Source organism: Canis lupus, chromosome 13 (assembly GCF_003254725.2).
Source record: "Canis lupus dingo isolate Sandy chromosome 13, ASM325472v2, whole genome shotgun sequence".
Taxonomy (NCBI): Eukaryota; Metazoa; Chordata; class Mammalia; order Carnivora; family Canidae; genus Canis; species Canis lupus.
In genome coordinates, this window is record NC_064255.1 from 861,496 (window position 1) to 875,932 (window position 14,437).

The 14,437-nt window shown below is 36.2% G+C and overlaps 1 protein-coding gene across 8 annotated transcripts in view; it reads right to left on the minus strand.

Annotated features, from left to right (window-relative positions):
* The window catches only part of STK3 (serine/threonine kinase 3), a 375,334-nt gene that overhangs the window by 78,272 nt on the left and 282,625 nt on the right, over positions 1-14,437 (minus strand). For all 8 annotated transcript variants that reach the window (XM_049093097.1, XM_035714551.2, XM_035714552.2 and 5 more), the window contains one exon: positions 6,465-6,657. In XM_049093097.1, coding sequence (XP_048949054.1) covers positions 6,465-6,657 — 193 coding nt within the window. The remainder of the gene's footprint in view (positions 1-6,464; positions 6,658-14,437) is intronic.

Sequence of the window (14,437 nt, forward strand, 5' to 3'; positions counted from 1 at the left end):
AACTGCCCAGTATTACTATAGGTATTTGCACCCAGCTGCAACTGGGAGCTGTAGTTTACTGTTGTCACCTTTATTACATCATGGGCAAGATCAATCTTATCAGTTAAAGATGCATGCAGCAGTTTTTCATGAAAGAATGGTAAGATCTCTGATGTGGCAACAGGATTTCCCCTACACACTCTGCTACACTGGTTAATTGTTTCCTGGCAATCAAATTCCACCCTTAGTGATTTATTCCTTTGGCCCAAAGCTTTGTAATTTTTGGGAAAAAAACCCTCACGAATATAAAACATTATTAATCACTTTATAACTACATATCTGATGCTTTCCTAAAACAGGTTTTGGGAGGAAGAAGGAAGAAAAGGATTTGAACCAGACCTTGGAGAGATGTTACTAAGCAAAGAATGGGACATGGAAGTTGCTTAGAGCAGATGATCTCTCACTTACAACTTCATCCAGGGACATTACATGAATGAAGAAGAGGGAATATCCAAAGGTCAGTCTCTCCTCCTTGTTATCTCTCCTAAATCCTTTAAAAATCAACGTAGAATCTATTTCCAGGATAAACTTCTAAAAATCTAAAGCAGAACTTCATCTTTTTTCTCTTAGTAATTAAGTGCAACTACATAAATGTATTGTCCAACATGAAATAATAAACTAGGATATATTTTAAAAATCACTATGTATTACAGGTATATGGGAAGATGACATTAAAAATATGTATTCAATTATAATTACTTGACCCTATATTTAATCATTGATAAACAGGTTATGAAAGGTTAATATAAACAATATAAAACCTAAACATGACAAGTTATTCCTCTACCTGTTCCTTTTTTTTTTTTTTAAAAAGTAGACTCCAAAGCCAACGTGGAGTCCAATGCAGGGCTTAAACTCACCATCTTGAGATCAAGGACTGAGCTGAGATCAAGAGTTGTACACGTAACCAACTGAGCCACCCAGGTGCCCCTCCTCTACCCATTCTTAATACAACATGGCCTCCACTTTACATCTGGCCCATTCTCTACTCAATATGCTCTACTGTGTGAATACCCCAGGTAAATTCTAGGCCTTGAGAGCAGAGTGAAGCTGTTCATTTCTTTATTCTAAAAAAATGGTTATCAGTTCTAGCCACACTTCAGAAGTATTTGTATAGTTTCATTGTTTTGATTTTTTGATTTATTTTTTAGAGACGCCCAGGCCCTCCTCGGGCCTGCAGAACCAACATGTCTGAGGGGATACTGCTCTGATGTACACTTGTGAAGTTAGTTACCCAGACCCAGGATCAGGGTTTATCTTGTAAATCAAGTCCACTGCTCCAGCCTGTGGAGATCTCTGAAGATCCTGATTGTGTCTTAGAATGGATTTTTATTTGGCTCCACTTTGTGTCATTTGCCAATTTTAACAGACTTTGATTCTATAGCTTCATCCAAGTTTCTGTAAAAAATGTTGAGCATAGCCAGGGCTGAGGTCTAAGCCCTAGAGCATACAATGAGAAACCTTCTCGTTGACAATTTATGATTTAACACTATGGTTGACCAAAATTTAGTAACCACTGTATTGCCCCTGGAGAGCAAATACTGCATTTCCTAGAATCTCCCTGCACCTTATCCTGAATAAACATGCTTTTTCATGAGTAGGAAAGCAAGAAGTGAGGCAGAGGCCATGAGTCTCTGGCCAGTGTGGTTATGAAGATATGAGGGTCTCATAGCAGCATGCCAGCATCCAGCTACCAGCCTCCCATGTGCAGTAGCACTGATAATGTTTGAATCCCTGTAGAACAACAGGGACTGAGTTCAATCAGTACTACTGAACTCCAGAGGCCAGGGCTGCCTCCAGATTCACTGTCTTCCTGACTACAGCAGCAGTAGTAGGTTCCATACCGGGTCACTTCTGTGATACAGGAGTCATCCCGGGAAGCCTAGTCTACATAGCCCTCTCCTCCAATCTTTCCACTGATTTTGTTAATATTCACATCTCTGACTTAAATCTCTTTATGTTTAAAACACCCGGAACAGTTTGTTTCCTCCAATAAACCCTGATACAAGCCTATTCAGGTAGAACCATTCAGCCCTTATAACAGACTATTAGCCACTTCATACTACTGCAAGGATATCTTAAAGAGACCTTGTCAGATACTTTTCCAAAATCCTAAAACACAATATCCAAACCCAGGGCTTCTTCCAGCCTAGAAGTTTAGCAATTTCCTTTCCAAAAAAGGAAATTATATTATTCTGATATGATTTGTTCCCAGCAACCTATGCAGAGTTACAATGATCCAGGCCTCCTTTTCTAAAGGATTCACAGATGTTCTAGAATCCTGCCCAAGAAGGATGTCAAGTTCACCAGCCCATGAATAATGATATGATTGGGGGGCCAAACCTGGGTCTGTATACTGGTTCCACCACTTACTTGCTATGAGACCCTGGACAAGTCAATTCACACTGCCAAGTCTCAGTTTCCTTAGGGACAAATGGTAGTAACAATGCCACTCTACAAGGTCCTTGTGAAGGGGCAAAGAGATCATGTATGCAAAGTCCTGAGCACAGTGTTGGCCCATGCCAGACCCTCCACTAATGATAGCTTATAATTTGATAAATCCACCCATTTTTCTTTTCTGAAAATAAAAAATAATAATAATAAAATTTAAATTTACTCTTTCATGCTTCTGTGATACTTTTCCCCATTTTTCTCAAAAAGCCATCAAATTTCACAAACAGTGTAATATAGTTCTCCCACTTACAGGTTATCTCAACACACATTATCGGTCACACTCCTCCTTAGGAGATACGAGGTCAACTGAGTGCTCCATTACCATTTCCTCATCTTGCCATTCAAATCATTCACATTTACATCTGTGTTACTCTGTTCATTTTGGAGGTCATTATTCTCTATAGAATCCCCTCTGGCTATCTTACTGAATAACTAGAAATGGAGCAAGGTCTGGGAGGAGGATGGGGAAGGTGGGAGCAAGAATTTGCCTTCAGAATGAAAAGGACAGAGCCACTGAGCACACTGGCTGGATTATGTGCAGTCCCAGGAAGACCAGGCCTCCCTCACTGTGTGAGAAGCAGGGACGGGCTCTCCAGATGCTCCAGTTTTCCAAGCTGCTGGAAGGCCAAACTCACAGGCTGAGCAGATGGAGATTATCCCTTACTGATGACCTACTCTGCTAGGTGTTTTATGTATTTACCTAAACTAATCCACACTCACACACACAAAAGAGAAACAAATATACATCATATAAGCTCAGAAAAGATGAACACAATTAAATGTGGTCTGACTTTAAGTCCCATGGTGTTTTCATTTTCACTACACCACATCACTTGGTCAGGAAATATTTAGTGAACTTATTCTAGTGTGCAGGATGTTGCACTGAGCATTGGGAATGCAGTGGGGAGCAGAGAGGTAATCATCTCACAGCAACAAGCAATGACAACATAGTGTGACAACTGCAGTTCAGAGTAACACCATGAAGTGAGGTGGCAGTCTATGGGAGGGGCTAATATCCCCAACCTGGGTCAGTATGGGAAGCAACCCCTTAACCAAGCCTAAGAAGATGAATATGAATTAGCCAAAGAATCAGCAACCTGCTTATACCTACTGTCGAACTTTCATAATTCCAACTGGATAAAGCACAATATATAAGAATGGAGACACTCATTTGTAAATACTGGCTGGTGCCAGACTGAAAGACCTGGCTTGCCATGCAGAAGCCTGGACATCCCCTGGGCTCTGAGGAAGCCCTAGGGGGATGCAAATGGGTGCCATCACTGCTGAAAACAAGTTTGGAGAGTTCTTCTGGGGACATACCCTTATGCCCACTTTTTAAAAAAAACAGATCAAATTTTAAGTATTTCATTACTTTTCTTTGCTTCCCTTCAAAAGGTCTTTTTAATAATTTTGCTTCCTAGAGTCATATCACCACACTTTTCAGAAGTAAGGAAAACAGGTCCATAATTTCTAGCTTCATGAATAAAGGTATAAAAGAACATGCAAACATAATTTAAACTGACAAGAATATGATAACTAATTTGAGACTCCAATGGAAAAGGTTATGGAAATCAGGATCTTCAGCATACAACATTGTAAAGATTTTAGAAAATTAAAAATAATATATTGCTATTATTTGGGGGGGAACAAAAATGCCAAGAACACATTAGCAAATGTGGCTTGGTGTGACATAATCTGAGAACTCATATCAACTAATGTAAGAAGTTTTAAAGAAGATTTAGATCATGAAAAACTGTTATAAAAAAAAAAAAGAAAGAAAAACTGTTATACTACAGTATGACAAATCCTGCGGGCTACACTAACAACACTTGATTAGATTTTGGGGAACACATTAAGTCCCACATTATACAATGATGTCTAAATTGCAGATACTTAAAATACATGTAGAGTTGGCTCATGGGACTTAAAATTTGCTAAAGTACATAAACAACTGCAAATATATAAGCCACTATTTGCTCAACTTAAAAATGAGTTTTCAGGGGAGCCTGGGTGGCTCAGTGGTTGAGCGTCTGCCTTTGGCTCAGGCCATGATCCTGGGATTCTGGGATCGAATCCTGCATCGGGAGGAGGACTACTTCTCCTTCTACCCATGTCTCTGTGTCTCTCATGAATAAATAAATAAAATAGCTTAAAAAAAAAAAAGCTTTCAGTAAAATCTCTGTGGCCAAAAAATATCATACTTAGGACACAAAATTATAACATATATTGAATGATTTCTGTGGCTGTCAAAAGTAAAACTCACTACAAAAAATATGTGGAAATCTGCACTGTAATTTAAAAATATGATGTCTGATAAATCACCATCATATATCTCTTCCTTGAAATATAATCCAACATGAATTAGACTGCATAAAAACTAGTTTTTAAGAATCACTGCTTGTATTTAATGTTCAACTATGTGACTGCATAGAAAAAGTTGTTTATGTAGTTTTGTAGGGAGCTCAGTAGCTCTCCAGAAGATAAAACAAAGCACTCAAGGGTCATCTAACTGGTCTGCTAAGAATTATACAGTTTGACTAAAATAATTTTATCAGCTGTAGAAAAGTGAAGCTACATGCTAATGGATAATATGTTATAAACTGTCTTATAGAGTCTTTTTAATTTACAGGGCACATAACTTATAGCCTAACATGGCTTTGGAGGCTCCGAGATCATCTGATACAGATGGGTAAGCATATTACAGATGCAGAATGCCTACTGTAGTCAGAAGCCTAGCTAGGAATACAAGTTTCAGGTTGCTTTCCAGGGCAAAGGCTCAGGAGACTCAGCAGTTTTGGGAGATTAAAAACAAATTCATATCCCTTTCCCAGTTCCCACCTAGGAATAACTATATGGCAATCTGCTCCCATTTTGTGCTGCATGGCCCTCCCTTTCAAAGTATACAACCATAATGTGCTGTATGTACTAGGAAATGTAAAGAAAGCAAGAGCAGTGAACAAATGGATTGAAGTCATGATGTGAGACTTACTAAGCAGCCTCATGGAGTGGGGGAGTAGCAAAAAGAAAACAGAAATGTCACAGAGGAAACTGTTGCCTATTTCCATTTTATAATAGCAGCAAATCCCTGAATATTTATAACTTTCTAGGCTTTATAATGCAAGAAATCATGTATTACTGCTTCTGTGCCATTTAGAAGCAGTTCTGTGTAGTGGAAAACAGCCTCCTGCTTAGACTTTGACACTGACCACATGTGACCATGGTAGGAGTGGGAAGAAGTAGGGCAGTAGGTGTCAGGAGATAATTAATTTGCTTTTGCCTAGAACTGTGAAATCACAATGCCCTACCTTATTAAGTGCAATCTTAAAAGCTATATATACACAAAAAGGAATGCTAGTCTGTGAAAGTATCTCTATCTTCATTATTCTGTAAGCAACAAATGAGAGAGAATGTCTTAATCATCATTCTAGCCCCTGCAGCACACCTGGTACTGCGCCACACACAAGACAGGCGGTAGTAAATATGCACTGAACCAAATTTTCTGCATGAGTATCCCTGTCTCTTGATCCTTCTTTCCAGTGCTTCTTCTTTTCCAAAACAATCCCCTATTTCTTCTCTTAGCTTGCACCCCCTACCAATGTGGCTTAAATGATAATTTAGACAACATGAAATAATATTATGTTGTATTTACTGAAACAGATTTTCATGTTCACTTTCTTATTGGAAAAGTAAATGTTAGGAATGCTATCTTTTTATCTCTAAAATACTTTCCAAATTAAGTTAAGTTATGGGCTAGCATCTTTTAACAGAAAAAACTTCCATAACCTAAGTTAAAGATGTACTGTATTACATTTTTAAAAATGTATTTATCCCATACTTTTTTTTTTACTGTTAAATCATGCCCAAAAACAAAATTTTGCACAACTGGCTGTAAAATATAAGAACTATCCTGGTTTTGATAGAAGTGTGCTTTTAAAATAGAAAATTAATACTCAAAGGGAAAAACCACATACTTTTCATAGTTCCATCTTCTTCTTCTTCATCTTCACTGTTTATAACCATGGTCCCCAGGTCAGACTCTAACATTGTGCTATTATGTTCAATCATGGTCTGGGCTCCTTCACTCATCGTGCTCGTGGCCTTCATCGTGCCCACACTCTCTGAGCTAGTCTTCACCATGGTGTGGGAATCCAGCTCATCTTCATCCTGCAAGCACAAATACTGCAATGAAGGAAGACTTTTCTAAGGCAGCTGGATTTCTTAATCCTTAACAACATGACAAGTATATTATCCTTTTTTTACTGATGTACAGTTGACATACAATGTTACATTAGTTTCAAGTGAAATAGTGATCCAACATTTCTCTATATTATGCTATGCTTACCACAAATGTAGCTACCATCTGTCATCATATAATACTATTATAAATACCATTGTCTATATTCTCTATCCTACATCTTTCATCTTCATGACTGACTGACTGATTTATTTATTATTTTTTAAAGATTTTATTTATTTATTCATGAGAGACACATGGAGAGAGAGGCAGGGACACAGGCAGAGGGAGAAGCAGGCTTCCCACAGCGAGCCCAATGCAGGGCTTGACCCCAGGATCCTGGGATGACAACCTAAGCCAAAGGCAGATGCTCAACCACAGAGCGACCCAGGTGACCCTCCATGAAATATTTATTACATAACTGAAAACCTATAGCTCCAACTCCCTTTCACCCTTTTGCCCATACTCCTCCTAATATTTATATAAATATTTTATAATAATTTAAGAACATTTTACTTTTAATAATGAAAAATATTATTATAACTACTAACATTAATATAAAGACAAACACATAAGTGTTATCATAAGAGCCAAAGTTATCCCAAATAACCTAAAGTTCTAGATAATTAAAGTTCAAGCAATAGAAATTGTTTGATGAAATGGAAGGTTGCTAGTTGTTTTTTAAAATAAGGATTAACAATCAAGAAATGGGCAGAAGACATAAACAGACATTTCTCCAAAGAAGACATACAAATGGCCAAAAGACACATGAAAAAATGCTCTACATCACTTGGCATCAGAGAAATACAAATCAAAACCCCAATGAGATACCACCTTACACTAGTCAGAATGTCTAAAATTAACAAGTCAGGAAATGACAGATGTTGGCAAGGATATGGAGATAGGGGAATGTACAAGCGTTCCCTCTTGGTGGGAATGCAAGTTGGTGCAGCCACTCTGGAAAACAGTATGGATGTTCCTCAAAAAGTTGAAAATGGAGCTATCCTATGACCCAGGAATCAATCTACTAGGTATTTACCCTAAAAATAAAAATGCAGTGATCCAAATGAGTACCTGCACCCCAATGTTTATAGCAGCAATATCCACAATAGCCAAACTATGGAAAGAGCCCAGATGTCCACTGACAAATGAATGGATAAAGAAGATGGTGGGGTGTGTGTGTGTGTATAATTATTATATATATAATAGAATACTACTTAGCTGTCAAAAAAGAAATCTTGCCATTTGCAACAACGTGGATGAAACTAGATGGTATTATACTAAGCAAAATAATTCAATCAGAGAGACAATTATCATATGATCTCACTCATGTGGAATTTAAGAAAAAAAAACAGAGTATCAGAGGGGAAGGGAGGGAAAAATAAAACAAGACAAAATCAGAAAGGGAGACAAACCATAAGAGACTCTTAATCATAGGAAATGAATTGAGGATTACTGGAGGGGGGGTGGGTGGGAGAATGGGGTAACTGGGTAATGGACATTAAGGAAGACACGTGATGTAATGAGCACTGGGTGTTACATAAGACTGATGGAAAAAAAAAAGACTGATGGATCACTGACCTCTACCTCTGAAACCAATAATACATTACATGTTAATTAACTGAATTTAAATATAAAGACTAAAATAAGGATTAAGATATGTAAATTATCAACAAATGCAAAGCAAAGAATATGGTGACAAAACAAATACAAGACAGCACACTAATGACAGAATATGTTGGCACTATTCTAACAGCCAGAACATTTACACGAGTTTGTACAATGCAACTGAGTCTTTCTGTTAAAATTATGATAAATATATATAACATAAAATTTGCCATTTTAATAATTTTTCAATGTACAGTTCTGTGGCATTAAGTACATTCACAGTATAAATGCAGTCATTACCAACATCCACCTCTTTAGTCTCTCCTGTCTGCTGCCATCACATCCCCAACAACCACTACAGAGCACAGTAATCTTCATTAGCTACCTGAGAGTAAAAAAGTCAACAGGTCTTCTTAGGCTTACTCTCTCTTTGATTCCCCATATTCAATCAGTCAGCGAGTTCTTCAGAAATCTCTCTCCCAGCTCCATCTCTTCTTTTCTATCCCAGTGCTACTGAGTAAATTCCTTACCTCATACTTGGGTAAATAAAAGTTCCCTGATAAACAGTCTCACCCATCCTGACTTTCTAGAATCAGACAGATATTAGTTCAAATCCTGGCTCAAATCACTTAACAGACATAAGACCTTTAGGCAAGCTATTTAAATTCTCTAGACTTTAGCTCCTTTCATTGGAGTTATGAGAAAAGACATGCAAAATGCCTATATATGAGAAAAGACATGCAAAATGCCTACATATTACTAGGAACAAAGTAGTTTCACACTCCTTCAAAGTCCATATACCGCACCAAACTTTCTTGAATATTATTGTATCATAATATCCTACTCTCTAATGACCACAGCTCTTGCCTGAAGTAAAAACTAAACATTTCTGCTTAGATTGAAATGTCTTCTATGTTACCTTATTTTAGCTGGCTAATCCTATTTTCTCATTGTTCACATATCTTCTAATTTAGTTACGCTGACCTTCACTGAATCTCCAGCTGCTATAAACCCATGCCATGCCATGTCATTATGATTTCCTCTTTGTTCATGTCTTCTGTACCCAGAATGCTCTTTCCTCCCTATCTATTTTAACTAAAAGTTATATAGTCCCAGATCAAGTATCTATTACCTTCATGGCTAATTCAGTCTATTGATTATCCCCTTTTCCAAACTTCTATAGAACTTATAATTTGCATCATACACTTCTGCATTTAAATTTATGATCTCATACTGTGAATACCTGTTCTGTAAAATCTTTTATAAATGTAAGTATCTTATAGATGAGAATGCCTTACAGTACCTCTGAATCTACTTTAGTGTTTCATCTGGTATTCCATATACAGTAAGCATTCATTATATATTTACTTTTTCACAGAACTATAAAATCATAACCTGTAATAATTCAACCTCTCATTTTATATATCTGAAAAAAATGAGGCTTATAGAAAGTAAGAGACTTACTCGGGGAACCCCAAGGACAAATGTCTAAATGCAAAGATATAAGAAAGCAGTTCCTATTATTTCTTAGTCCCTGCTCTATTAAATGCAAGTACCATATTTCCATTTAAATTCTGATCTACTTGGGGACACCTGGGTGGCTCAGTGGTTGAGTGTCTGCCTTCGGCTTAGGGTGTGATCCTGGGGTCTTGGGATCAGGTCCTGTATTGGGCTCCCCGCAGGAAACCTGCTTCTCCCTCTATGTCTCTGCCTTTCTCTCAAATAAATTAAAAAAATATTTTTGATCTAGGGACACCTGGGTGGCTCAGTGGTTGAGCATCTGCCTTTGGCTCAGGTCGTGATGCCGGAGTCCTGGGATTGAGTCCCACATCGGGTTCCCTGCAGGGAGCCTGCTTCTCCCTCTGCCTCTTTCTGTGTCTCTCATGAATAAATAAATAAAACCTTAAAAAATTTTTTTTGATCTACTTGAATGCTTAAAATATATGTACAGCTTTACAATTTTAATAACGTATGTCTAATAACCAGCTGCTGTTCCCAAAGAGTCTTCTACAAATTATTTGGTCCATCCTAGTGAAACTCACCATCTTCTCTTATTTATACTATTAAAAACAGCTATTAAAATTGTTAAAAAATTATACACTATATATGTAAACTATATACATATATGTAAATTGTTAAAAACTATTTAAAAAACAGCTTCTGCACAGTTTTCACAGTTTCTACTTTTGCTCACGTCAGCCTCCCAAATAACAGATTGGTCTTTTCAAAAGATAAATCAATCACATTATGTTATTCTCCTGCTTGAAACCCTGAATTTGGCCTCCTATCACACTTAGAATAAAATCCAAAATCTTTCTCGGCCAAATGTCATTTGACTCAGTAATATCTGCCAAGCCTATCTCCTATCATATTCCTTCTCACTCACCAAGTCCCAGCTATGCTGGCCTCCTTGGCTGTTTCTTCTAGCATTCTAAGCATGTTGCTCCTGCAGCTTTTAAATTGGCTGATCTCTCAAGCTGTAACTCTCTTCCACAGGAGAGCTTTATCCTTTACTAAACTCAAGTCCCTGCTTGGATGTCACAACCTTAGTGAGACTTTTTTTGCCACCAAGTTAACATTAAAATCTCCATCAATCTTTTATCCTTCTGTATGCTTCAAAGCCTTTTCTCTACCACTAGAATGTAGGTTTGAAGGCAGAAGCTTCTTTTTTTACTGATGAATTCCCAATGCTTCATACAATTGGCACATTAATAGGTACTTATTAAAAATTTATTTAATGAATGGCTCTATTTATATTTTCACTTATTAATCATTCAATAAGCACTTATTATAAATTTACAGTATGTCAAGAAGTAGAACAGGCATTGGAGATACAAAGATAAATACGAAACAGTTTTGCTCCATTTTGTTTTTTTTAAGGAGTTAGTGTCTAAGAGAAACTGACTGATGTGAACAATAAATTCCAAGGCAATTTGCTAAGCACTATGAGAAAAGTGTTGGCAAAGTACAATGGGAGTACCAAGAGTAGAGCCTCTAACTCTGCCTATAACAAATGAAGAAAGCCTCACAGAGAAGGCTGCCCTTAAATTAGGTCTTAAAAGATACACACTATATATGTAACATATGTGCATAAATTTGAGTGATATATTACTTCTTTTTTTAACAGAACCAGACTCAGACATCTCTTCTCAGCTGAGACACTCTGAGACTGAATTAAGTGTCATATTTTGTACTGTCATAGCACTTCACACTTAGGCCATTCATATGCTTACTACACAGTACTGTAATAGTCGTCTATACACTTGACTTATCCAAATCTCCCATTAGATCCTAAAATCTGTAAGTGCAATAATTAAATCCTAACAGTTATATTCCTGGTATTGAGTACAAAGCTTGTTCTTATTACATGTATCTATTAAACTAATGTCAAAGCCCTTATTATGAAGTAGTGCCAAAGCATAGAACTAAGGACAGTGTTATATAAGTTCTAGAGTAGAAATTTATTTCAACTAATTTCGTGTTTTAAAATATAGAATGGCTATTGAAGAAACTTTGAGAGGGAAAATAATGCTATTAACTAGAATTTTTAGTTGATCATTTCTCTAATAACCACGAAAACAGTTATCAATTATGTAGAAGTACTATACTAAGCACTTTCTGTAGACTATTTCCAGTAATGCTCCTATCAATTATGTAAGATATTATTAACTCTATTGTGCAAATGATGAACCTGAAATACAAATGAGTTTAATAATTTGTCTAAGGTCATACAATAAGTAGAGGGGTAAGGATTCTAATGAGGTCATTCTGATTCTAAAGCCCAAGATCTAAATTCTAATTTTATAAGGCTTTAAAATTATTTACAGCATTTCTCAAGTCTAGCTGAATCTGTATTACAAGTTAGCCAGAGCATGTTTTTGTTAAGAGAAAGAAACTGACATACACACAAACCAACAGATTTGTACTTGGTCCAAAAGTTAAAAAAAACAAAACAAAAAAAAACCCCCAGAAACTTGAATTTACTCTTTCTAGTAGACCCTACTGAAGAAGGCAAAAAGTTGATTTTCTACCAGTTCTTTTAAAAAATTGACTGCTAGTTTAATATCTTATTTTATCATGGTTGCAACCAGTGTAATTCCCAAAACACTAAATCTATTTTTATACGTGTGAGTCATTTCTCTCTTATCCTTGTAAGATTCAGTGCTATGACAAACTTAAGAAACATTCCATTTGGTTGGTATGAAATAATACTTTTAGTCCTCCTATATGCCATATTAGAGGTGAATCGACAAGGGGATAATGAGAGTTGCGCCTCTGGATTAACACAACTGGCTCAGACAATCTATAAAATTATAAAAACAGGAACCAAGTTTGGAAGGCACTGCTTTTACAGCATATTATTTTCACTTATATAGTCACTTTGCTAAAGAATGCTAATCTAATTTACAAACTGGCAGTAAAAAAATAGGAATGCAAAAAAACCAGAAGACTCAATTCACTAATCAAAGGGTGGCAATCCAACAGTAATTAATAAAGTACAAATGGAATGAGAACTGGTTTATATGAAATTTGAAGACTTGAACACTTGGTGATGGTGGTAAAAACCTTTCAGTAACACTTTTTACTCTTTTTTTTTTTTTAACACTTTTTACTTTTAAAAATGATTAACTCAAATTATTCTTGATGTTTTAGAGTACTAAAATTTCATTTGGTATTTATAGCATTTTCAATAGAAGTTATTTAAAATGTTTTTCCAAAGTTATACTTCATTGATATATACTCTGTAATTCCTCACAAAAGAAAAGCAGAAGAAAAATATGTTGATACTTTATAGAAAAAGGGTCTGTGGAACAGATGCTTCTCCACTGTAGAAAGGAGCCAATTCCAGTAAGGAATACAATAGCATTTCAATCAGTGGTCATCATGTGCCAGGAATGCAAAACAGAGTACTGATGATAATCCAGGTTATGAATCATAAAATCCACATGGAATACAAATATTTGAAAACATTATTAGGAAATCCTACTCCATTGCTAAGACAGATTTATGCTGTAACAGTCTGAGAAATAATCAGACTTTGCATTAGGTATCTTCACACATGTAATATTTATTACTTTAAAAGGATTTTGTAAATATTCATCTACTCTTTGATTTTAAAGATACTTACACAAACACTTTAAGAAAGCATTTGCTATTTGTAACATTAATGAGACAGACTACCCTTAAATAGATGTCCTTCTAATTAGAAATATTCTAATTATTTCTCTTCTTGAGATATTAATTACATCTTTATTACTATTTATTACAATTATACAACAGCACATTAACAGCATATAGCAGTGATCTTAACAGTTTTGATTCAACTAGACAATTCCACTGAGAATACATCCTGCTATACCATAAAATATTTATGTTTTTTTCCCCAAAACTATTTTTAAGGGAAAAAATGAATGTGTAAGATATACAAGTGAACCAATTATACAAGAAATTGCAATATTATAGTGGTGTGGACATCTTTCAAACCTTTTAGAAGTGCTAATCAGGATGACACTGAAACAGCAAACAATGTAACAAACATACTCTAAATGCATAACTGAGCTTTCAAGATATTAAAGGAAATCTGCAAGGGCACCAAAGGAAGCTGGGAAACAGTGAGAATAAGCTAAATCTGACATTAAGGGCTGCCCTAGAGGCTTAAGATGATGGAGGTGGGGTAGGGATGGGGTATCCATTTTAGTGGATAAAGGGGGACAAGTGACAAGTCTTTGAGTTCTCTCCAAAGTGGAACTGAAACCCCTGCATAAAGTTGGGGATTTTGAGGGTCTACAACCTCAGTGAAAGTGTAAACAAGAAAAAATGTACTTGCATTACCCACAAGGTCTGGGGAACCTCATGCAGAGAAATTAAAATTAGCCTAATGCATTCCTACTATGAAGTACCTGGGGTGCCTGATGGAAACAAAAATCTACCCTGGGTAGGGACTCAAACTCAATCTTCAACCCAGAACTCACACCATTCTCAGAAATAAAATCAAGCAAGAGTTGAATTCACAATCCAAAAGATAAATAATAAACAAGGTACTGAGAATGGGTAGGAACAACAAACAGAATTAACACATCTTCCTTAAAATTAAGTTAACCC